Below are 26,273 nucleotides of genomic sequence, written 5' to 3'. Positions count from 1 at the left end.
TTCATTAGGTGGAAAAAAAAAGTACTAATTTAGAAAGTAACTTTTAAGTGCACATGGGCTATAAAAACAAACATAAGCTGCCTAAAATGCAGTCAGAGTTCGAGTCACAACAGGTTTTGCTTTGTATTTTTCTTTTTTTTTTTCTGGTGTATACAAACAGAGCAGGCGACCTGGGCGCTTGGACTTTCTGGACAGGCAGAAGAATGTTGCACAAGTCTTAAGTTCAGTCAATTCAACTTTGCAGTGGATCCCTCTTTCCTTTAAAGAAAACACAAAAATAAAACAGAAAACAACTCCCCCGCCCATGGTTTCTTTCTTGGAATGGCTGCACCTCTTACAATAAGATGGCTTCATTTTTGTGATCTATGAAAGGAAAAGGAAATAAAGTGCTTCTTGAGAATAAATCAAAATAAATATACATATTTAATGGCAGGAAAAAAAAGAGTTCTGAAGGGCTACCTCCAGCCAGGTCTTTTCTCAGATGAGTCTTTTCCCCCATGACTTTTTCAAGAGCAATCTGCACAACACCTGAAGATGCCAAAAGTTGCTTTAGCAGCAGAGTTGAATTCTCCCAAGTCTGTGTCTGCTCCATCACTGGTTTGTAAAATCTGTGCAAAACACCTTTGCCCAAAGTGCTGCTCCTCCTGCACAACAGCATCAAATAAAATACAAAAGAAAGAGGAGAAGGGAAGAAAAAAAAACCCAAAACACCAAAACAAAAAAAAACAAAGCCCCAATCAGGAGAAAAAAAAAAGGGGAAGGAAAAAGCCCAATCCACCCGGTTACATTGACTTCATCCCGTTGGCAGTGGTGTTCTCTGAGATCCCATCGCTCACAGCTGACGAGTCGTGGAGGCCAGAGTAATCCTTGAGTTCAGAGTTTGTCAGGAGCAGGGGCTGCTCCCCCTTCTTGTGCGGCAGGAGGGGCTGCCGGGTGTAATGTTCCCCGTCCGGGATGTTCTCGGGCAGGTTCTGGTTCTTGCTCTCCGGCAGCAGCAGGATGCAGATGATGCAGATGAGCGTGCAGCAGGCGAAGATGACGTGGTGGAGGAAGTAGCCTTTCTGGTTGTGCAGCTCCATGATGGGGGCGGTCAGGCGGCCGAAGCCCGCACTGGCCAGGACCAGCCCCAGCCCTCCTCCCCTGCAAACACAGCACAGGTGAGAGCCCAAGCCTGCCAGCACAGCCCCACCAGCACTGGCGTGGGGAGCCCACAGCCCCGACAGGTTCCCTGGCTACCCCCTTCCCCCATCTGGCACGCACCCGGGCATCCAAATTCTCCGAGGTCTGCAAACCTGCAGAACTGCACAGTTACTCTAGCACGGAGTTGCTCTGCTGTTGTAGATCGTTGCTGCCTGTTTGCCTCGGCAGTAGCTACGTTCACTTAAGTATCTTTTCACACTCATGTAACTGCCCCCACATAAGGAGAGGAGGAGCTTTATCATATGAACTTGTAGATAAAATATTCCCATTTCCAAGTATTCCCATACTTGGTGAGGGAAAACCAGATTTGGCTTAGCATACCGGCCCTCTCCAGCTTTGACAAGACACACCAAGAAGCAGGAGGTGCAGAAGTCAGTTTTGGCTGCCTCTTAAAAGTATCTGGAATCAATCGGCAGTGGTGGCAAGGGATTAGACTTTACAGGCTTGTAAAGGAGGTCCCTCACTTCACTCTTTCTCACTTTTCTTGTGTATTCTTGTATTACAAAAAGATTAGCATTGGTGAAATGCTTAAATTATAAATAAGTAACTTTATAAAATATTCTTTACAGCAGAAGTACTTATTCATTAAATGCAGTGTGCTTGTGTATCGAGACCGTGCGTGCATGCACGCACAAAAAAACAGCGAAAACACATTAAAGCTTTAAAAAATAATAGAAAGTGTGAAAATAACCTCATCTTCCTCCAGTCACAAGCACAGAAGCTGCTTGTGCAAGCCAAATCCAGTGCTCCCTCCTGATGCTCAAGTTTCACAAGCACCCTCTCTTGCAACTCTCTGCTCCCTGCAGAGGGGGAGTCTCCCTGTGAACTTAATTGCTGGGACCCTGCTCCCCGCGCCCCTACCAAGGTCGCCTGGGCATCTCGCTTCCCATGGCTCCTCTGGGAGATGCCATCTGTTCCCAAACCCTCTGGTGATCATCAGTTCCTGGCCCAATGGCAGAAATATAATTATTAATGATAACCGGACCTTACAGACAACAACTGCAGAAGGCAAATAAAGTGCTTTACATCAACTACTATTGGGCATACTAGAAATCACAGCTCTACAAATCTACAAATGCCAAATGCAGTCAGCCAACCACCATGTTAAAGCTAAGCCTCACCCAATCCTTTCCAAAATCCGCTGCTGCTTGACAGATAAACAGCAGCAAGCACAGGTTTCAAAGGATGCTCTTGGGACACTGGCTGGGATCGAAAATTCACATATGTACCTTCTAATTCTCCCGACTTGGCAGAGCATCTTTCACAGACAACAGCCATTTCCCCAAATACTGCAAAAGCCCTTTTTAAAAAACTTGCCAGCTTTCCGATGGCAATGTAGAAACCGAGCTGAATGCGGCCATTGTGCAACTGGCCTCCCTGCAACTTCATTAATACACTCACATGAGTAATCGACACAACCAGCCCCAAATGCATGGCAAATCACTCTCTGAGCTGACTCTGGAGCAACAAAAGCCCATCTCATTTACATCAGGACGGCTAAATTGTATCTTAGTCCCCAAGAAGGACCTGAGGTGAGTTTTAAAAGCCGCTGTAGAAGGATATCAAGCAAGCTCAAAGGGAACAGGAAAAGGCAACAACAAAGACGGCTCTGTCATTATGGGTCAAGCAGCTTGGAGGGGGAGGTGGAAAAAAAAAGTATTTTTTTCATATGACGTCAGTAATTAGAGTAGGCATTACTTTATCCAGCACCATCAAAATCTGGCAGAAGGTGGCTTGAAAATACGTTTTGGTATGCATCCTAGAAGATTTTTTTTTTTTGACTATACTGCAAATATGAAAATGGAAATAAAACCCCCCAAACCAAACAACTGAATATACGGTTAGGAATTTTCCATTGTACATGTGCATGCCAAGTAAATGGGTACAGGGCAAGAGAGGCAGCGTCTTCATAGTTCACACCATTTTTGCAGGTAGCATGGGGCAGCAGGTGGAAACCCAGACCCACTCAGGGTGTTTTTTGGGGGCAGAGCTCCTCTTCAGTCTCCCAAGGCAGGGGTCCAGTGTCTGTCCTCAAAATGTGCTCTGAGGTGCGGAGTGGAGCCAAGGGAGGAAGCACGAGGGCTGCTGGAACCCACGGAACCCCCCTCACACCCACGGCACGGGGGAGCAGAGCCCCTTCCCCGGCCCCTGCTCGCCCCTCGGTGAGGTTTACGGTCCTGACGCAGGCAAATGGCAAAGGAAACTTGGTGCAAAAATGGCAAAGGGACCTTGGTGCAAAATTTTGCGCTCAGAAAAGGCCTCTGCTGTCTGTGGGGAGAATTCTCTCGCTCGCTACCGCTGCGTTTTTCACAAAGAACAGCAGAACATCCTCGCTGATATTCTTTGCTTGAACCAGGCTAAACCTAAGAAAGGTGACTTGCCCTTCTCAGCACACACTGCTCACGGGAGCAGAGAAATGCTAGTCCTGCCTTCAGATGGCTGTTTGTCTGTCTTGAGCAAATGCCATGGCCCAGAGTACAAAAGAGCCAGAGAGCTACTCGGCTGGAGGAGAATTTGGGAGAGCACCTACTCCAGCCTCCTGCATAAAGTGGGGCCAACACTCAACTCAGACCAGGGTTTTAGGACTCTGTCCAGTCAGCTCAGCCACTTCTTGAAGTCAGTCCCTTTCTGAAAAACTCCCACGTTTTTTCATAGAATTGTAGAAAGGTTTTGGTTGGAAGGGACCATAAGGATCATCTAGTTCCAACCCCTCTGCCATCGGCAAGAGAAGGGACCATACCAGGTTGCTCAAAGTCCCATCCAACCTGGTACTGAACACTTCCAGGGAGGGGGTGACCACAACTCTGGGCAACACCTTCCTGCCTTTCTTGCACATAAGCGACCAAGTTGTGCACGCTCCGCCCCAGTCCAGAGCTTCAGTAACACACCGTGATGCCCTTGGCCTCATGGGGCAAGGCACCACCTTTGAAAAGCCAGGTCTGGTTTAGGTCCCAGTACACAGCACTCACGCCCCACTGGAAATCTGCCTTGAGACAGCTGTTGATGGGTAAAGCTCCTAACTCGGCCATTGCTGCCCACTCTTAATTTCTTTGGCTGGGTGGGTGAAAAAACAGGACACAGAGGGAAAAAGCAGATCTCTCTTCCACGTGGTAGTAACTCAGCATGCAGAGGACAGACACACCATGCTTCCTCAGCCTATTCCTAATCAGTAGCAGTGCCCATCAAGATTATTAGAGATGGATTATCGGCACCAGTTGGTGCTTAAATTCAGCATTAGGAAGGAGATTTGACTGAAGCCCCTGGTACAAGGGGACAGGAGCTCCTGGTGAAGCCTCCCCACCTATCCCCAGGAGACCAGGGTGCAGTGCAAGGGTAGCAAGGACTCCTCTGTGCCATGTGACAGCATGGGACCTTTGTTTCTCTGGAGCAGGTGGCACCTTTTGGCAACAAAGACGAGTGTTTTCCTCCTACACTGCTGTAACCACTCATCTTGACACCATGGCTCTAGAGCCGGACGGGCGCTATGGCTTTGCTACTGTGCCACCGCTACCCGGCGGTAAGGGCAGTGCTGTTTTCCTCCCTCAGGGATGGAGGATTACAGGTAAAGGATTTGATCCCCAGAGAGACTGCCCCAACGCTCTCTCTGCCTCCCTTTTCCTTAAGGTTCCTTGAGATTCAAACAAAAGCATATTAAGATGGTTTGAAATGCTGAAGGGCATCCGAGGCAGTATTTTGGAGAACAGGTTATGAGGGAGCAGCCAGATCCCACTGAAACACAAGAAACAAGGCAGCTTAACCACATCTCTGCCCAAGATAGGTTTCTGCACCGTCCTGAGCTCCCCTTCATAGTTACAGCCCGAAGTGGATCTTGTCAAGAGCTTCACTGTGGTAGGACCGCAAAGCACTGCAGTGTCATCACCCCTATTAATAAACGGGGCCCCTGAGGCATATCCAGCTATTGTCACTCGCCTGGTGTTACCCAGCAGAGTCAGGGGAAGCTGAATTTCAGCTCCCAGCCAGGATTCTGCCCCCTTCCCTGTACCAATGCAAGTGATTTAAGGAAAAAAGCTGGCTAAGTTCACACTGCGCATCTGACCCTACTTGGCAGATTCTCTCCTGGTTGATGTGGCCAATTCCTTATCTACGCGTCTTTCAGACAGAGACAAGGAGAAAATTAAAGAGGCATAAAACCACCAAAGTGACTGACATGCACATAAGTAAATAGCTGTTAGTGTTGCAGGCTGCTGTATAATCTCCTCACCACTCACACTGGCTTTCCCTGTGGAAATAACATTATCTGAAAAATACATTCACAAAGTAAGACAGCTTGGAAGAAAAGGCAACGGATCAAGGAGACTGGCTACTCAGCTGACAGTTTTGCTATCATACCTTTGCAAAGTTATTGAAAAGACATAATTTGGAGGGGGAAAAAAAAAAAAGAAAGTATCCTCTTCCCTCTGCCCTCTCCCCCTCCCAGCCATACGTGACCTACATTCCTGGGAAATTCAATGGAGTCAGGGCGGTCTCCTGAATTGCTGTGGCACTGCTTAAAGCATAATCCAGAATACAAAAGCACAACCTTTGTGCTGTAAAAGATAACAGCAAACACATAAAACTGTACAAAAAACTGACTATACAAAGACATTTTATGGGAAGGTCTCCAGCAGAGATCATCTGCCTGATTTCTGCTATTGCCTGGGATGAAAGCGATCCTCCTTAGAAAAACTTTGAGCCTCCACTGAGATAGATCTGGGAGCAAAGAGAAAGACAGACTTTTTCTGCAATAAGGGCAGACCACTCACACTGCTGCTGCTGTAGGAGAAGCAGACTTGCAGAGCACCTAGATGCACCAAAAGCATTCATCACCATGTGTTGCAACACCTCCTTTCCACCAAAGCGCTGATTAACTTGCCCTGCGGAGGCAGGGATTGCCTGCACCTACATACTCCCCTGCACACTTGTGGAATTTCTCTTTTAATGTCAAGCCGTAGACTCACATGGTCACTGCTTGCACAAATCTGGGAGAGGAAGCGAAGCAGTGACACGGCTCAACCACACGATCTGGTTAAGCTGAGGGTTTGAGCCTGTATCGCGCTGCAAACAAATGCAATTTGTAGCATTCCTGGCCTGCTGATAACCACCGCAACGGGACACGAGGTGGAGCCATCGGAAACAAAGCCTCTCTGTCTACAGACTGGCATTTACTGCAGTGACACTAAATCAAAGGGCAGCCCAAAAATTGCCACGAGGTCCCCAATTACGGGGGATTTCCCCTGCCGTACAATGTGTTAAGTTACACAGCCAGTTACCAATTAAATGAGGATAATTTCATTCCCATCCTTTGAAGGGGAGATCCCGATGTCCCCCAATGTCTCACCTGATTACTGTGGGTGTGATTTCAGCACAGAAGAACACGCTGAGGCTTCCAACGGCATGAGACGAAAACATACCCACGATGGAAAACGCAGTAGAGAATTTGTCTTTGATGCTGTCACTCATACCTGCCAAGACAAGTGTATTCATAAAAAGTGAGAATGAGGCCAAACTTCCACGGAAGAAAACAAGAAAACAGGTTTATGTTACTCATTATCCCGAGATAAGAATTTGAGTCATTTCTGTAATACTAATTTAAAACTGGTGTTTATAAAATCCATTCCCCGAGACACATACATATGTGGAAAAAAAAATACCATCACGTCATGCCAAAAATTGCAGTGAGCTCTGAATTATTTATGCCCAGCCACCACAAAAAGGTAAAAACCCCAAGAAAAATACACATCTTTGGGCAGTCTTTTAGGCACCAGTAACTTCCCTCCCACGTTTGACAGACAAGTGGAGGCACACAGCGCTCATCAAGCTGCCAAACATCTGGTACAGCTCGGTGGCTTAGGCACTGGAGAGGCTCACAGGGCAAGAGGAGAAGGAAAGGGAAGTGCTCCCATCTCTGTGCTAAGCTCCTGCATGTGATCAGTCTGCAAACTGTTGTAACCCCCAGCCTGGCAGCCTTTGCCTGACAACTCTGGGCTAGAAAAGCTGGTGCCAAGGACGGTGAAGCGCTCCCCTAAGTCACCATGTCCAGCAAGGCTGTTTGCTCAATCGTTTCACGGCTGGATGGCCGCAATGTTTCTGTGAGCAAGCAGTGTCTATCAAGCACAGGGAGAAACCCCAGTAAATCTAAATGGAGCTAGAATAAACTCTCCTGGACGTGACGACAATGGTAGAATCATAGAATGGCCTTGGCTGGAAGGGACCTCAGAGATCATTTTAATCAACCTCCCTGTCACGGGCCAGGGACGCCACCTCTTGACTAGATCCGGCAACACATGAGGACCGATGACGACAATGGTAGAATCATAGAATGAATGGCCTTGGCTGGAAGGGACCTCAGAGATCATTTTAATCAACCTCCCTGTCACGGGCCAGGGACGCCACCTCTTGACTAGATCCGGCAACACATGAGGACCGAATGGGAATCGGACTCGGGACCTCAGTGTTCTCAGCACTGTGCTCAACCCACTGAGCTAACCAGCCCTCTAATACATGCTTCACTGGAACCCCACTGGCCACTTCTGCAGGCAGAGGCGGGATATCTAATCTGGGGTTGTCCAAGCTCACGTGGTCCGTCCCAGGCAGCAAGGAAGCCACGTTGTTCACAGAGACTACTGCACCATATGAGGGGAACACACTGTGCCTGATGGGAGCGCTGGGGAGAGGACTGGAGTTTTGAAGCCAGCATCTCTACCCACCTTCCTCCAGCCAAGTCCTAAGATCTGCCTGGAGAAAGGGCTGCTCATGAGCATGCAGCGGCAAGCAGATGCACTCTCAGGGTTGGATCCAACAAAAAGTAACACCTGCTCTTGTTCTTGCTGAATATATCAGCTCTCGGGTGAGAAAAAGGTATTTGGGAGCTCTTGGGTTCCGACTTCCAAAATGTACTCAGGGCTACACCCTTTCTGCAATGCACCTCAACTCTGGGAGAGAAAGCAAATACTGCCAAGAGGCAAGGACCCATGCAAGCTATGGGTCTCTGAGGCTCCCTGGCAATTCTCGCATAACGGGTGAGGCTGCTTCAGCCCCTGTGGGCAGTCATGACTGCTCGGCAAAAGAGACCTTGGAAAAGCTGAGCAAGGACAGGTCCATTAAATCAAATACATAAGGGTAAATTTTGTTCCCCAGTAGCCTGTCACTGCATTGCTATTACGGTACTTCAGGCTGGGATAAGGTACTTGGGGAAGTATTTTCTGAGGTGCCTAGGTCCCCTTATCAGAAGAGACTTTGGCATCTCAGATCTTTCTGGAAACGTCATGCCAAAAATGACAGAACGGGGAATGTTGATTTTGAGAAGGAGCTTTTCTGAGAAAGCCTTGCCCTGTATGTGAAAACAAGCCTTGGGGGACCTCTGTACCTCTTGCAGAGGAGAGTCAGACTACGTGGAGGGGATGCTACACCGAGAAACGACCGTAAACCATACCTGAGTCTGGAAGTTGACTGTATTTTCCAATCACTGGATCCAAGACCATTGAAGTTAGGCAAAGATAAAAAGAAGAGAAAAAGGGAGAGAAAACCAGCGCATACTGTTGTTACATGCTTATTCATCCAAAGGAAAAGAACAACAAAAAAAGGTAAATCCCACACGCCACCCTAGCCTCTTCTCTAGGAGCAGCATACACTTCTCCTTTCCCATGCCCATCCTCCCGTGGCCACCTGATAGGACATGCCATTTCCAGGGCTCTTTCCGCTGGAGGACAGCATGTTAATGAGACAGTGATAACAAACAGTTAGCAGTAGTAAAGCATATTTAAGAGCCCCAGAATTACCACTGGGATTAACACAAAGGCCTCTTTGTCGTTAACGAGGGGGGAGAAGAGAAACTGCTGCAGCCCTGAGGGAACGGCCAACAGAGGCTTCAGCTGGAGAGCAAAACTCTGGGCATCAGCACACCCGCTCTGGTGGGAGACCTATTCCTCACCAAAACCCTGAGCTGGTGGTCTGTGTGTCGCACTAGCCACCAGCTGCCACGCTCCCTGCCCAGTACTGGGCACTGGCACAAGCTGGGCTCAGCTCTGCAGGTTCATCTCCCACCAGGCTCCTGCGACATCCAAGGTGACACCCTGGGGTTCGGAGGGAGGACTGAACGTGGCAAGTCTCAGGGGTTTGCTGCTGATGGAGAATACCCCTCTCACCCTCCTTCTCAAATTCTGGTTTCCTTTGCTAATTACACCCCAATTATGCTAAGCTAAAACACATGGGAGGCTGTAACAGATTTCATAATCAGCAGGGTCATTGCTTCTCCTCCAGTACTGTCTAGCTCTTTGGAGGAAGAAGGGGGGCATGGTCTAGAGCAAGGGGAGACAAGCTGCTCTGAAGTTCAAATTTTTGTCTTCTTCTCACAAAGAAAGGGGCAAGGGCTGACAGAGATACAGCACTGAGAGAAGCCTGGGTGCCAATGCAGCAGCAAGCAGCCGGAGCCCATGGCTGCTCTTAGTTTTAGCAACTTCACTCACAAAATCAGCTAAATCCATTATGGAAAAGGTTGTAATCATTCCTACAGGGTATTCCTCCCCGCCTCCCTTACCCCTTTTTTTTGAAAAATCTTTTTTTTCAAAGGTTTTCCAGTGGCTCTGGAGTGCGTTTTGGCATATTGTTTTTCCACTAAGCAATTGCATGGTTATTACCTCAACAAACATCTAATGTCCTTAAAAAAATAATAATAAAAATAGATTAATCTAGTGTAGAGAAACCCTGATGGACACCACTACAAGAACGTGGGGTTTGGGGAGATTGCACACACAGAGCGTGCATCTGCATGGGAATGGTCACATCCCTCAGTGGGCTGGGGATGAGATGGGGCCAGAGGGCTTCTCCGACTCTCAGCTGGGACATGCCCACATGGTAAATGGGTGCTCAACGGGTACACGGATATCTGTGCCAAGCTGGGAGCGTACACACGCGATTTTGGAGTTTCCTCCACGGCATGAAAGAGGCTCCCTGTTTCCCTCCTACACTCCCACAAATAGCATGTTCATTAAAGTTTAACTTAGTAAATGCTCAGGAAACACGGTCTGTAAACATGGACAGCTCTTGCTGGCTCAGGGCTGCCTTCACCATGCGGGAATGTGAAATCTTTCCATCCTCAATGCAAAAAACTTTTTCCCATTAAAACCCTTAATTATTTCTAAACTTAGAAATGAAAAACAAAAACCTCCAGTGTTCTGGTGCTCGTCTCATAGCCAGTTTGTCCAAAGCATGTCTCAATTCTCTTCCCCCTTCCTTTGGGGTGAGGTTTCACAGAACACGGGTCTAATGATTGGGAACTGTGAGAGTGGAAAAGCACATCCCACCTTGCCTCTGCTTCAAAACCTCTCTGATACATCACATCCAACTTCCTCAACCAACAGAAAGTTAAGAAAAGGAAATAAAATAAAATACAGGAAAGGGAGTATTTCTGTAGCATTTTTAACGGCTGAAGCAGCTCAAAAGAGCCAAAGGGGGGCGGTAGGACAAAGGAGGAGGTAGACACTGCTGTTTTGGCAGGAATAACCCATTTGAAAAGCTGTTGTCACCTCATGAAGTCATGCATACATGGTCACATGGACTATACACACAGGCCATGTTAAAAGTAGGGTGTCTCAGCTACGCCTTGCTACCCATATATTACTTGCATGTAACAAGATGCTCAGAGCTGGCAGAGGACATACACCTATTCCTTTAACAACTGTTTGTTTGGGGACTATTCAAGAAGCAGACTCAAGTGGAAAAGTTTTCCCTTTCCAGCTCTTTCCTGAGAGGGTGTTTCACTGACGTAGAATTAAAGGTGGTTTTGGTTTGTTTGTTTTTAAGCGACAGCTCTAGAAACAGCCCCAACACTCAACGAGCTGCACTGTGGGGACTCATCCAGAACCCATGCCTTTTGTTAATGAACCTAAGACAACAAGCGTTTGGGGAATCCTTCAAATAAATTCAACTTCTTAAATTAAGCAGGTGTACAGCATGTCAGATCTGAGAAAAGCAACGGAAACGCTATTATTATCTGGTCCCTTGTTTGCATGACAGCCTTAATTGGTCCCGAAAAGCTCTCGTTTCCAACTCACAGTTGAGAAGGCCCAGCTGCAGAAGTGATGCCAGGGCTGTAAGGATCATGAAAAGCAAGAGTCCTCCTCTCCTCCCCAGAAACCCGACCACAGGGCACATGGCCAAGCAGGACGCCAGCGCAATCCCAGCCATGGTGTAGTAGTCCGCATAGAAGTTGTGGGTAATCGCCATCTTCGCTTCGTGCCCCATCATGCTTTTTGCAAAACAGTGGTGTATGCCGTAACCAGTCAGCCTAGGGGAAACAGGAGAGGGCAAAAGGAGATCATTCTTGAGAAGGCAATTACACTCTGGCAAGTAATTCAGTGTAGGAACATCTTAGCACAGGAGAAAATTCTGCTGCTGCAGGAATATAACACCTGGTGCAAAAAGACTCAATGGAGACTTCTAGGTGCTACTGTAAAAATAAGCAATGATCATAAGAAACAGAAGAAAAACTCAATTCAACCAGACTTTGGCAATCTACTGGCTTCATTTGTTGCTCAAGATTGGGGTATGACCAACTTTATCAGGACTTGTAGTGCACGATTGGCTTTTCCAACGTATTTCAGAGCTCCCGTATCTCAAGAAGGACATCTCTTCCCATTCCATCTGCTGATGGCCACAGAGCCAGCACTGCTGCGAAGCAGCCGCCTCTGTGCTTGGACAGCAGAACACCGTGCAGTACAGATGTGTGTGCCAGGAAGACCCGTGGGCCTGTGGCATTTCATCGTACTAATAAAGGCTGCATCTCACTTTCCAAGCCAGCCTGCTACAGCTGAGCCCCGCTTAGAAACGAGTATTTGAAGTCTTGCGTGCGGCGGCAATGATTATTACACTTATGAAACAATACAATTTAATTCAATCTACACCATTTATGCCACCCTTCATAGCAATGTCTTGCTTTAAGAGTGTCTTTGTGATGCCAGTGATCCGCATCTTGCCATCCATTTCATTCCTTTTTCTCCTATCTCTCCCTGCCTTCCATGAAAAGGGGAAAAGAATGGGGGGAAAAAAGGAGGGGAAAAGGAGGGAAAGAAAGGAGGAAGGGGAAAGAAAAGGGGGAAGAGAAAGAAAAGGGGGAAGGGAAAAAACAGGGGAAGGGAAAAAAGGGAGGAAGGGAAAAAAGGGGGAGGGGGAAAAAGGGGAAGGGAATAAAAGGGGGAAGGGAATAAAAGGGGGAAGGGAAAAAGAGTGGTGAAGAGAGGGGTGAAAGGGGGGAAAAAGGGAAAAAATAAAAGGAAATAAAGAAGGAAAATAAGGGAAACAAGAAGCAAAAAAAGGAAGAAGGAAAAAGGAAGGGGGAAAAAGAAGGGAAAAAAAGGAAGGGTGAAAAAAAGAAGGGGAAAAAATAGAAGGGGGAAGAAAGAAGGGGAAAAGAAAAAGAAGCTAGTGTAGAAGTCTGGACGTACAGAAGTCAGATGAGAAGTCCCAGTGTCACTCTTGACATGGTGCAAAACTGCAGTGGAGCTGCTATGGAAGGTCACTGCTCCCACCTGCCCCACCACAGTACGAATACCTCTGCCAGCAAGGGCCTTCTGCCCCTGACATTTTCATAGAATCACAGAATGGCCTAGGCTGGAAGGGACCTTAGAGATCATCTAACCCAACCTCCCCGCCATGGGCAGGGACGCCTCTCAACTAGCCCAGGTTGCTCAAAGCCCCTCCAACCTGGCCTTGAACCCCTCAAGGGAGGGGGCAGCCACAACATCTCTGGGCAATTTATTCCAAAGTCTTGCTGCCCTCGTACTGAAGAGTTACAAATACCTTGGGCAGCAAGGGCCTTCTGCCCCTGACATTTTAGATCAGGCAAACCTCACGTCACAAATTAATTGTGCCTGACAGAGTGGCAGGTGGGGACGCAGGTCTCTGAAAAAATGAATGGCAGGTACATTACACTGAGACAGCTCTATCCTCCTGAATGTGAGGAGTTTGAAGCACTGTCGGTGTAAACTGGATTTTAATGTAAGTACAGAAACAGTTTGGGGAATACGCAACTGCTGACTACATGACAGCACAGGGTCTGGGGAATTTCTCTCGCAATCTTGTGAATCAATGCTACAGTTCAAAAATACACCCCCAATACCAAACACCTTCCCCACTAAAAAACACCCATCACCAGTACTTGCTGTCATGCAAGTATGTCATTTGCTCTGGATATCTAAATTGTAACAGACTCCTCCCATAAGTGAAATATTAATCAGCAAAACAATATTTCATAAGAGGGCAGAGTTAAGCAGTGTGTATCTCGCTCTTCTGTGCATGCAAACACACTTGCTCAAGTTGTTATTTAGTTCATGACCTATAAACTAAATCAATGTATCATCCGCACTTTGCCTTCCAGCCTGCTTCCCCGGGAATTACTGTATTATCTTAACTTGCTGAGGAGCTCAGAACAGTTGCTTTTAAAACTAAAGAAATTCATCTCCCCTGACGTCTCATAATTCCCTGCCAAATATTCCTTCTCCATTTTTCACACTATGAAAACGTAGCACAGCCCCATCTAACAGGAACAACAGAATTAAAATGCAATAGTTGTGTTTTTCTTTTTTTTATTCCACCCCCTAAAAACAAACACGAAAGCTATTTCCTCAAACACAAATCTGCTTCAGATGCAACTTGGATGGCAAACACCCTCTGTGTGCTGTTGCCAGAAGTCCCTCTTTGGGCTGCCTTGTTCTGGTTTAGGGAAATTCCAAATGTACATAATTAAAAAGGGTGAGGGAGGAGGGGGGGTGGAATTCCCCATACAAACATTTTTCACTAATACAGTTAATGCTGGCTATTAATTCTACCAGCTCAGCCTAAAAGGAAAACACTGTTTCAGAACAGGGAGTCAGTCACCCACTAGTAGGTGGGAGAGACACACAAAAACCATAAACCCAGAGTTAGTTCTGCACATGGTAACACGCAGCACTGACTTCTGAAGTCCTTGTGCCTCTGGGCGACTACCTGCCCAGCACAGGGCTGTCCTCTCTGGGTAATGACTGACCCACGAGCCTCTTAACAGGCGTGAATGCTGTGGAATAGGGCCCTGAAGTGGTCAAGAGAAAGCCACAAAAGAGCTACATATGTTTAAACAGAGCAAAGCATGGGGGGGTTCCTGTCTTCTTTCCACCTCTCCTTTGAAAAAAAACCATGAGAGAAGTTCAAATAGGCATTTTATATAATCAGAAAACTAGAAAATCCACTGCCGCTGCCTTCCCAGAAGTTGGGTTTGGTTAGAGGCTGAATTTGCAGCCCATCTCTTTCCTCTTTACCAGGTGCTCAACTGAGGACAGAAGGTCTTAGAGCCTGTAACTTGTAAAGCCCTCAGGCAGATGCCCACAGAAGCAAGTCCAACACAAAATCTTCACATGCAGGTATCGCACTGCTCCGTGCAAGACATGCATGCCCCGTCCATGGCAGAGCTGAAGCACTTTGCAACCCGCTCTTGAAGACCTGACAAGGACAGCTGTGATCCACGGGAGCAGGCTTGTATTTACTGGCAAGCAACATCTTCCTCTGCGACGCTGCTGTATCAGATGTAAACACCTTGAACTTGCGCTCCTGTGGCATTAACGATTTCAAAAATCCCACCCAGGATGCCAGCAGCAGACGTTTCATGTGTGAGCGTGTACCAGCACATGGACACGCGAGACCACTGGTGATAGCAAAGCACTTGCAGCGCGACACCTAAGAAGGCACGTGATGCCGCTCCCCAAAACTGCCAGTGAGTTTTCTCACGTTTGCCATAAAAAAATAATTCCCTGCAACAGCTGGTGTTTTTCCAGGATCATTTATCAGAGACACCAGTGAAGGGTCCCACACTGGGAAACTGAGGAGCTTCCTCAGCATTTCCTGTTATTGCTTCCAGTTCACCAACCACACAACTATGCCAGCAGAAGGAGATCAGACTTACGAGTTCACACACAATACTACGATGTTTTTCCACAGGTTCCTGGTTCCCACCACTTTGACGATGCAGACTTTCTTCGGTCTCCTGGCAATCTCCTTTTCCAGCTCTGGAAAAAAAAGAAAAAAAAAAAGGCAAAATTATTCTTCCATCAGGGAGAACAAGGAGTAGAAGCTTTGCTTGTGAACTACAGATTTTATGAGGGGACATTCTGGAGAGCAGAACACTACTGATTTCACTAACAGCGGCTCTAAAAATGCTAAACAACCTGCCTAAAGTCCACCCTGGGTTCCCCCCCTTTTCTTCCAGGCCTCCCTTAACCTCTTGGAGCTGAAGAACTATCCAAGAATTCCGTTCACACCCCAAACCTTCTCTCAGTTTAAAATGCGTACATAAAATGAGGGCAGCACAGAGGTTGATCCTAGCAAGTATGGTATAAAATTTCCTGAAGAACTTCAGGATTCTGTTAATTTTTAACCCTCCCCACAGGCAGGACTGTGCTTGTGCAGTTCCAAGACCTCCTGCCTTCCTGCAACACACACCTGAAAAGCTACGGAAAGGCCTGGAGCTCAAACTCAATTCTTCATGGGAATTTTTTGAGGTTTGTTCAAATACACGTTTCTGAAAGAGGATGCTAGGACACTGTCAGCTCATCCTCTTCTCTTCCCAACCTCCCTCCCCATTTCAAATATTTAAAATTGTTCTGACGGATGCTCTAAACAGAAAACATTTCTTTTAAAACAAATCCTTGGGCACCACAAGCTGTGATGGCTTTGCGTTTCAGAGCACAGAGCCAGAGTCATCTGGCCTGCCCCGACCTACACCTTACCCCACTGAATAACCATCTCTTTAAAAGGTGTCAGACAGGGAAAAATAAAGGCAAGCCACTGGGGGGGAAGATATGAGACAAATCACCCTAAACTTACAAACAAAATGTTTGCCTGCTGTTATCTGGAAATTGTATCATGAAAATAATAACTCAAATAAACAATATTTATGTGCAAACAATTGAGCTATTCCCTGCTCACAGGTCACTCCTGGTCTTCTATCTCGAGTAACTGCAGAGAACCTTCTGAGAAAAGCAGCAAAGGGTATTTTACGTTAATGATTGTACGTAAGTAGAATATTGCTGTACTACTTTCCTTACTACCTGATCATGCCAATTTCTCCCCAGAAGTTACACCGCATGAAGCTCACAAAAGCATAAAAACAGAGGTGGAGCAAAAAAGGAAATTGGTCAAATTAATATTTGTACTGCAGGAGCACTCAGCAGGCTCAGCAATGGATCATGGCAATATTAAAGAGAAAAAGCAATAAAAAAGATGGCACCTAATCTCAAAGAGCAAGGTCAAAATGACTTTTGTAGCAAGATTCTGGAAAGGGTAGGTGGGAATAAAATATTTCAGAACAACTGAAGCAGTGAGATAAAATATAGTTATAAAGCCTATAATTGAGCCCAAGCCAAACCTTCTATCACAAAAAAGTCAAAACAAGCACTAGAAGCAGCACAAGGTTTTGAAAAGCTGTTGATGACTGTTTACTATTTCAGCTGAAGGGTAACAAAGAAAATCACAACCCAAACAACACTCATTGGGCAGATTTCAGGTGGACAGAAGGGTTCATCCTCAAACTGTCTAAGAATGACCAGATCTGGCTGGTCAAAGTAAAAAGTCTGCTCTTCTGTCAGCAGAAGGCAGTCCCTTATGCCATATTCCTTGATCTTTCTTTTTTTGTTTGTTGGTTTGGTTTGGTTTTGTTTCTCAAAACCATTTTAATTTTTTTCTTTGGGAAGAGAAAGTAGATTTTCTTGTTGATACGTGCTTTATTGAGCCACAACTTAATAACATTACAAGAAGCAAGACTTGCCTTTGTCGCACTTCTCCTCGGAGCCAAACATTATTTTGCCCTCCACTCCAGCTTTGTTCATACATTAGAGGTTGCTACAATCCATACGTTCTTTCTTTATTGTCATGCATCCCTCTCGTGCACTCAGTCCTCCTTTTAACCTTTCTTACAAATCAGTCCCTCCAAACTAATTCTGATTAGTGTTTTCCACTGAACTGCTGTTCTACCCTCAAGTAACAGACAGCCTGAAGGTTCCATGATCTGATCAACACCTCCTCTGCTTCAGCTGCAGCAAGGGATCACACTCGATGGGGATTTCACCCCTTCTCTACCCTGCCTCCTTTCAGTGGACCCTTGCTTCTGCTCTGATGGGGGTTATCCTCCATGGATACACAGCATCATTATATCAAAAATGTCTGAAAGGAGGTTTCAGATGCAGCTGCATTATAAAGATTAAAGGAGGAAAAAAAATTTTAAAAATCTGGCCTCAAACCCTACACCAAAGAATGCAAACGGCACCCAACTTTTTGCCGCAAACCTTCAGGCTCTACCAGCTATTTACTCCTCCATCCTTTTACAAAGTGTTACAACTCCAAACCTAAGCCACCTGCCTTAGATGAGTGACTCTTGAACTCCAACTTTCTGACTACCTCCTCCCTCCTTTATTTATATGTATATAAACCAGTCAGACATTCACAAAAAACCCCACTAAAAAACATCTGCAAAGATTAATCATTTACAATACTTAAAATATAATTCAGATGGCAACACATAAGCTATGCGACCTGCAAAAAGAGGCATTAGCTACATAACTGGCTCTCATTTAAGTGGCCTGATGTCTTTGGAGGCAGCCAGCTTGCACGAAAGGACCTGCTCTGACTGACTGATGGGCATCGGGAGAACGGCAGCTCCTGGGTTGTCTGAGCTTCACAGGTCAACATTCAGATCCTGCCAGCAAAGTCAAGCCAACGCCTATTAAAACTCCATGGAAGCAAACTGCTGTGCGCTCAGTTACTGGAGTAATACCAGGAAAACTCCCCCAACCCTCAACTTACTCTTTGATTTTGCACCAAGTTACCAGTTCAGAAAGAATTTGCATTAAGTTCTAATTTACCAGAAGGGCATGTGTGGAAAATAAAAAAATGTTTTTATCCATTTACTCAGAGGCCCGTTACGAGTTTTCCCATACTCTGGAGCCCACACACACTCTAGGCTTCCTATTCAGGGATGCAGTAGGAAAACTGTCAACAAGCTAACTCTTTGTATCTTGGTGGAAATTAAAACTATTCATTGGGAGACTTTAAAAATCTCATAGGGAGGGGAACCCTACCAGCTTCCAGCTCCCAACACTGCTGAATTCTCATGGGATCCTCCGCGTTTCAGGAGAGCAGCTTCCAAAAATCAGAAAACATCTTTAAAGCCTTCGAATGAAGCCCACCCACCGCTGCATCACTTGGCAAAGACAGACTAGACAAAGCCCAGATCAGGCCGCCGAGAAAGGATGTCCAAAATGACAAGTGTCCCATGGTGATGGACTTCTGCTGGGTTTTTCTGGCTGCTACATGATACTGTCAGTAGCCCTTTGAACCTGAAAAGAGCTACGGAAGCCCCGCACGGAGGCTCAGTCAATCGCCGGAGCACGACAGCGCTGCAGCAGGAGGTAGATCAGTCTGAAATGCAGAGCTGAAGCAACCTACTCTCAGCCATACCAAGTTATTTGTACGCAGGGTTATTTATACCTTCCAAGATTTCTGTCTCCATGAACTCCCTTTTTTCCTTATTTATTTATTTATGTCATGGGGGACCAGCAGCTTGATCCATTGCATGTCTTGAAAAGCCTCACAGTGAAGGAGTGTTGAAGCCTATCAAGTCACATACAGCAATTATGGAGTGGGTACGGTGCTGACTGATGGGCAGACAGCAATAAGGGATAGAAAAATGAAACTCTTAAGTGGATGGCAGGAGGTTAGCGGCAGGGCGACTTGTTTTATTCTTAACAAATATCTTGTTTAATAATTCTCACTAGGAAGCTTTGCACAAACCTTAGGAATGTGCCAGTGAAATCTGCTGGTGACAAAGTGAGGCACTGCCAGCAGGAGAGCACAGAAATGGGACATTTGAAGGAACTGGGTGAGCTTGAGACACTGTGTGGCAAAAGCAAGTAAAAATGCAAAATACAAGGTAAGAGACTCAGGGACTAATAGGAAATGTTTTTGCTGAAAGATAAGCTTTCAGCGAACTCTGTGCTGAACTTGGTTACACACTCCTTGAGCACAAGTGGCTATAAGGCACGAGCTTATTGTGTCCACAAAGTATTTGCAATTCATAAAATGAAATACTGGTGCTCTCTTACAATTCTGTTCATCAATATTTGAGAAACAAAAGCTTTGGCAAGCCTTTTCATAAAAGAGCAGAGATAGAGGAGAACTTCAGCTCAGCAAAGGAACGAAGATGCGGTCTGCTCACATAGCATGGGAAAAAAGAGATGGAAGATAAAGATAGACCCAGACAGAAGCAAAAGTGAAAGGAAAAAAGACAAAGAACCAGGAGAGCAACAGTGTATTTGAATTGAATGATAAAATGCCCTTCAGTATAAGAACAATTTGGAATCTGTACTGGCCTTTCAACAAAGGCCAGAATTTTAAATGAAGCTCGTTCCATGAGAGCAACTGTGTAACTCAATGATTACAATAGCAAAGGACTGATTGCAATAATTTGTATCATTCCTGTACTTCTAATTACACTTACAAAAAGGTAGGAAAAGCCAGACATAAGCTTGCCATTGCAATCTTCAACTGCTCGGACGCATTATGATACAGCACTTAAACGACTGCACATTAGTTTTTCCCCCAGAATGCTCACTGCAGTCAGCAAATGGGCAACTATTAATGATGTTTCTACCCTTCCTGATCAACGTATGCCCCTGAGCCTTATTATCCAAACCTTCCAGTGCGTGCAAAAGCACAACTTTCCTCAGAGACACTCCTACAGTGCTGTCAGAATATTCAACATGCTTTATAAGTATCAATGAAATTATCTCCACCACACTCTTGTAAGAGTAAGGACAAAGATTATTCCTGGTTTGCAGGCAGGGAGATAAAATACAGATGAATTGTGTCCGGAATGAGAAAAATCATGCAGCAACACCCATCCCTAGTAGGTGCTGATATAAATGCTCCCAGTGCTCTGCAAATCAAACCCCAGAATTACATGTCAGAGATAGACACTGAAGAAATTGTGGTTAGTGACAGCACTGAAAGAGCCTGATTCCGGGGAAATTTCCATCATCGTACAAGAACATCCCTGGTAGACTCAGGGAACAAGTACAGCTCTTCAGGAGGCATTCAGCTTCATTTCCCCAAGACTGTCCTCTTTCCTTCTGCAACCCTCTGCCTCATTCACTACACACCTTCCAAATTCTGCAACAAATGAGGAACAGACAACAGCTTCATTCCCACAGCATCGTCCATCCTATGCACTGATTCGTCCATCCTATGCCCTGTGGAAAAAATAGGTCGTAATCATGTTATTAAAGGCTGTTATCATCATGCCTTCATGCCAGGAGGCCAAGCAAGGGTTGCCCAGGCAACCTGATCTCTTGCAATTCCCAGAGCATGACTTGCCAATGTTCACATTCCTCTAACATTAGCAACGTAAAAAAAACCCGAAAACCAAACCAAGCAAAACGCCACAACACAAAGAACACCTCAAATGTCAGTGTGCAGAGCCTTATCTGGTCCATTGGGAGTTTTCAGATACCTACACATGCATTGCTTCTCTCTGCTGCTGGAGCTATGGAGGACACCTCAGCAGGCAGAGCAGGTGAGCTGGGCACTACGGAGTGGGGAAGCACATGCTTTAAGATTAGATTTCTCAAGAAAAAAGTGCTGAGACTGAATCCTTGGGCTCGACAGCTTGTTCTGGAGGGAAGGGAAATCAAGTGATTGCAGCCCCTTTGGTCTCCATGCTCTAGCTTTCCCTCTAAAGCTATGAACGCCCTCCAGTTCCTTGTCACCTTTACCCCTCTAAGTCACCTCCAACCACCTAGCCAGCAGGAGAGGACTTAGACTCATCAGTTCTGTCCTTGTTACTCATTACTTATGTACTGTATGTCCTAAAAGAGTTACACCAACTCCATCAGCTCCTGCTCTTGGACAACAGGGGAGCACCAGGAGAAACCTAATCCATCCTGAAAGTTGATTTAACATACAAAGAGGGCAACAGAAATCACTGGCTAGTTACACAAGAGATGGAAATCTCTGTGGTTGACATGCAGTCCTTTGTAAGACTTAAAGGCTGCCTTCAAGTAGCACCTTGAACCATTTTAACTAAATTCCTCACATTCACCTGACTGCCCCTTGGGACTTGCATGGGATATTTAAGTTTGGCACCATTAAACAACCAAATAACTGGATCTAATAAAGGAACGCATCTGGAAGGTTTGCGCACAGTAGCGTCACTTGAAGTTACCTGTATTATGGGGCCAGCCAACACGTTTTATTTCTCTAATACCTCTGTCTCTGCATCTACCACAAGTTTCAGAACAGCAATGCAGTTGTGGGTGTGATCATCTAAGGATATGAGTACAGCTTTATAGGGAGAGTTAATCTCCTTTGTTAGGGAAGAGAATAACTTTCAGATATAAGGCTTTTTCATCCTTCCCTCTGCTATTTACCAAATAAAAAAAAAAAAAGCATGCAAGTAACATGGATCCAAGTCTCAGACTTAGGAAAAAAAACCCCAAACACACAGCAAAACAAAACAGGAAACAAGCTTATGTATAAAAGAAAAGGCATGGTAGCATGTTGCTCAGTATCAAGAAATATGAATGATAATTTTTTTTTGGTTTTTTTTCATTAAAAGAAAAGCTCCAGAAAACCACAGCTTTCCTAACTGCAATCCACATACATGCACACACAGAGTACTTGTCACCACTGTAGCCCTTCTTCCTCTCCAAAATGTGTCTTGCATGCTAAAGTCTTCACATCTATTTTGATGCTTGATCTTTCCTGGCTGCTTTTGTAATTACATCAATATTATTTCTCTAAGCTTAGAAAGGAACCTGGGAAACGAAGAGCTACAACCTGCCTGTCCACAGAAGTACTATGAATTTCATGCTGAGATGAGCAACAATGGGGTTTTCTTATTCAGCCTACATAAGCAGTTGTATTTCTATTATGGGATATCTGAAATGTTTTCCACCACAAGGGAAGAGAAGAACTGCACAAGGGTGGGTTTCCATAGAAGCATCAAGCTTGGCGCCCAGGTAACTGCTGATATGGCTTCTCAAGAGGTGCATTTCCGAACATGCCAGCAGGACTAGGTGCTGGCACAGACAAGATCAGCTTGCAGCTGTTATAGAATCATCAAGGTTGGAAAAGACCTTTAAGATCAAGTTCAACCCGCAACTCAGCACTACTATGACCACTAAATCATGTCCTGAAGTCCCACGACTACACGTTTTTTTAAATACCTCCAGGGATGGTGACTCCACCACTTCTCTGGGCAGCCCGTTCCAGCCCCTCACCACTCTTGCAGTAAATAAATTTTTTTCTAATATCCAACCTAAACCTCCCCGGCGCAACTTGAGCCCGTTTCTTCTCCTTCTATCGCTTGTTACTTGGGAGAAGAGACCAACACCCACCTCCCTACAACCTCCTTTCCATTCCAGCCAACAAACAGACACTTCGCCCCCCACAAAGAAAAAACACGCATCCTATCGAAATAAAGAAAGCCATCTAATGGACAACAAGCCTTTAAAAGGTGTCAAGACAGCTGGCAATTTGGGATTTCCAATTCCCCTAAACACTCTTTTCCCCTGTTCTTCAAACAGATCTCCATGTTTCCTTAGCATTTATTTCACTCAGGTCAAACAAGAGCTGCACCAAAATGTATGTTTGTTTCTTGCTTCACAGGGGAACAGGGAAGAGATGGGAAATTTTTTTTGAGAAACTGACAGTGAATAACTCAATATTATCAAAATATTTCATTTGGTTGTGATGGAAGCTGATTTTTTTGGATAATGTTTTGAAATATTTGTCAACAAAACTCACCAAGCCTGTTTTACAAATAGCATCTCAATATGCAGTTGGATAAAAATCATTCCCTTGATGTAAAAACTAATTTAAACTTTTATTTCTAGAAGAGGACAAGCTGGTGAATTTTGAGACTCAAACATCAGGGATGATTTAATCAGGTCTGATTAGCACACCTAGATTTCATACGCATTAAACAAGAAAATATGACCACATAAACCCAAAAAACTCTTTATGAAGGCTAATTATTCCTGCCAAAAATCACAAGGTGCACAAATTACTCAACAATAAAGCTCATCAGAGCTGTGGAGTGGGCAGCTCTCCTTCAGTTTTGCAACCAACAGACACAACCGTTACATCCCTGGGGCAGCTTATTGAGAAGAAAAGGGGAAAGTTAATTTACAATGCTCTGGACTCCTATCAGCATTCCTTGTCTCACTTTAATTTGTTTGCCACAAATACTCTCTTGCTGGCTGAGCATCGCCCATCAAGTGGCCATGCTGATTTTCTCCAGGCAGGGGCTGCTACCCAAGCTGCTGGACCTTCCAACTGCAGCTCGACCACTCTCCAGGCATTTAGCTTTACTCTTCCTTAGAGACATCTCCAAGTGCACTGGCAAACCACTCCTACCCTATCAATTGATTTAAAAACAGCAGATTTTTTTTTTTCCCCACCCAACACATGGGCCATCTGCCTGTGGAGCAAATAGGCGTTACAGAAGGTTAGTGGCACTTTCCACTATGGGCAGCATAGCGAAATGAACCAGTGAAAGCTTTTGGCAGGCGATGGCAACGGTGTGATTCTTCAGAAAAGAAAATAAGGCTGTTCATTGCTTGGAGAGCAATTCAAAATTGCATTTACTTCCATCCCAGAAACACTTCACCCACTTGAATGCTACTTCCTTTTATTATGGAACTCATCAGCTGCCAAAATGGGTACCTGTGCAACTACTGTAAATCCTGTAATGATCTGTTATACAGGATACCCTAATTTGACTGGTACATATGAGTAAAATTACAGTGGGGTTTCCAGCTGGAAGGGACTGCAAGTGAGCAGTTTATCATTTAAATGTATGGCGAGTAATTCAATCACAGGAGGCTGTTAGGACAATGCAGTGAGGAATAATAAACAACAGCGCCAATAGCCTCTAACTAGTGCAAAACAGTTTCCAGTCCCTTCAGATGGAAAACAAAGAATAAAACAAATCACAAACAAAAAACCCTTCTGTAGACAGGAAAGCTCGACAATGGTATCAAGGGGAAATAGGGGGTATCTGCATCAGGCTCAATAGCATCCTTTCTCCAAAATAAGTCCCAGTTCTTTACCCATTCCCTGTTAACAGCAACTATGAGTATGTGATTGTAACACACAAAAACAAAGAAATGCTTTCTTCTGCTTACTGGGAAATACACAGGTTGTGGTTTGGTCATGTTCTTCATTTGGGATTTCTATTTTTCTCCTGTCCTCACTCTGTCAACACTCCCATGCAATCAGAATGAGAGGGAAGGTCCTTCCGAAACTTTTAAGCTCATTTCATCCTTTTGATACTGCTCCACTCTTACTCTCCTTAGAGAAATGCAGCTTTCCTCCTGTGCTGGGTCAGGAAAGCAGTAACGTATGGGCAAACTTTAAAGAGAAAAAGCGAGGGAAGAAATAATAAAAAATCCAAAAAATATCCCCAACAAATCCAGCATCAGCAAGGAGGAGGAAACAGCCACATTCTGTAGCACAAAGTTTACATAGGTTAATGTACTGAAAACTGCTACATCTCAGTCTATCTGCAGGCAAAGAATCCCTAGTGTCAAGATGTGGAATAACGCTGTTTTCCACAGGAAAGGGAGTCTCTCCATAAACAGGAGTGAACCCCTATCACTAAACTGCTGGAAAAAGTAATCAGTCAAGAATAATAGTCATAAAAGCACTTTGATACTTAGCATTCCTCCATTGACATTAACATTTATACATGGCCTAAATAAATGCCTCTCGGATACAGTTGCATCTTTATCAGACTATTTAAAAGAAACTCAGGTAATTTACTTTTTCTTTCCCCTAAAATGCACTTTATTACATCTGTCAATTCAAGAAGCTGACAAGCTGAGAAAAGCCAAATTCAGAATTGGTTGGGAAATTCCCAAGCCTAAGTGTGAGACGTTTTGTTGCCACAGAGATAAGACTTTCTCCAAGACCTGCCATTCACTCTGGGGAAGACCTGAAAAAAGGTGATGAGGGGGGATGGAAATCACTAGGTTAATGGCTGCTCACATACCTCTGAGCTTTTCAAAATTTTTACCAGAAAAATGGCATTTACATTGCAAAGCCACATTGTGTGCCACAGGGATCCAACAACTGTAACCCCAGACACCCAATTCACGTGCAAACAAGCTGATTAACCCAGTCTGCAGACCACACCAGAAATAGGGGGCGGGGGGTGGAAAGAAACATTTCCATTGTTTTCTGGCTAGCAGGGAGCCTGATACAGATTGCAAGTGGCAGTGTAAAATGTGTGGTTATGGGCACTGTCAGGCCTGTGAGAGGAAAGAGGAGAGCCTGAACCAAATCTGACAGGTGCGCTGGCGAGATGAATATTCAGAAACTCTTCAACTTTCTTGTAATTAGGCACACACACATTCTCTTTTGCAAAGCGCTCTGGGAGACAGGAGCATGGCTATTTCAAATAGTGACAATCACGGTGATAGGAGGAGTCATCTCTTCCTAAAAGTGTCAGTAAACCAAGGAACTTATCATTTAGACTCTCAGACAAAAACTTCACCCTACTGCTGCTGCTTGCAGCTCCCCCCTGCCTCCAGCGTAGCATCACTCCGATGATACAGGAGAGGAAAAGCAAGACAGCTCTTGGAGCAAGGCTTTAAAGAGGAACTGTAAGATGGTTTAGGTCTGCCACGGGGCTGGTGCTTTAGAACTGTGTGTCTGAGTGCTGCGGCTTCTCCAAACCAACAAAATAAGACCTGTGTGATGGGCAGGATCCCAGCCAGCAGCTTCCTTAAAACACAGTTTCCAGCAGCACACAGGGATGAAGGTGCACTCTGTAGCCACGGTAAAATTCTTCAAGAGATGTCTCTAAAGACGTACGGCACTATAATTACTTGGACTGTTCAACGGGTCAAGTAATTTTAAACACAGTGCTGGAGTTTGGAATGGTTTTTCAAGAAAAGCAAAATGAATGAATGAATGAATGAATGAATCACTGCGATGATGTTACAGGCAGTAAGTAGATTATTTAATTCTGGGCAGCAATGCTACATGCAGCC

At 45.2% G+C, this 26,273-nt stretch overlaps 1 protein-coding gene across 1 annotated transcript in view; it reads right to left on the bottom strand.

The window, feature by feature from the left end:
- Positions 1-410: 410 nt before the first annotated feature.
- Positions 411-26,273, bottom strand: part of SLC22A23 (solute carrier family 22, member 23) — a gene marked incomplete at its 5' end in the record, with an annotated part of 31,814 nt that continues 5,951 nt past the window's right edge. Inside the window, 5 exon segments of the mRNA XM_009867957.1 lie at positions 411-1,140; positions 6,539-6,662; positions 8,633-8,665; positions 11,253-11,485; positions 15,131-15,233. Of these exon segments, the coding sequence (XP_009866259.1) occupies positions 783-1,140; positions 6,539-6,662; positions 8,633-8,665; positions 11,253-11,485; positions 15,131-15,233 (851 nt within the window).

Source organism: Apaloderma vittatum, unplaced genomic scaffold (genome assembly GCF_000703405.1).
Source record: "Apaloderma vittatum isolate BGI_N311 unplaced genomic scaffold, ASM70340v1 scaffold19774, whole genome shotgun sequence".
In the NCBI taxonomy this organism is placed as follows: domain Eukaryota; kingdom Metazoa; phylum Chordata; class Aves; order Trogoniformes; family Trogonidae; genus Apaloderma; species Apaloderma vittatum.
The sequence above is the reverse complement of the archived record's forward strand: the minus strand, read 5'-3'. Positions and strand labels throughout refer to the sequence as shown.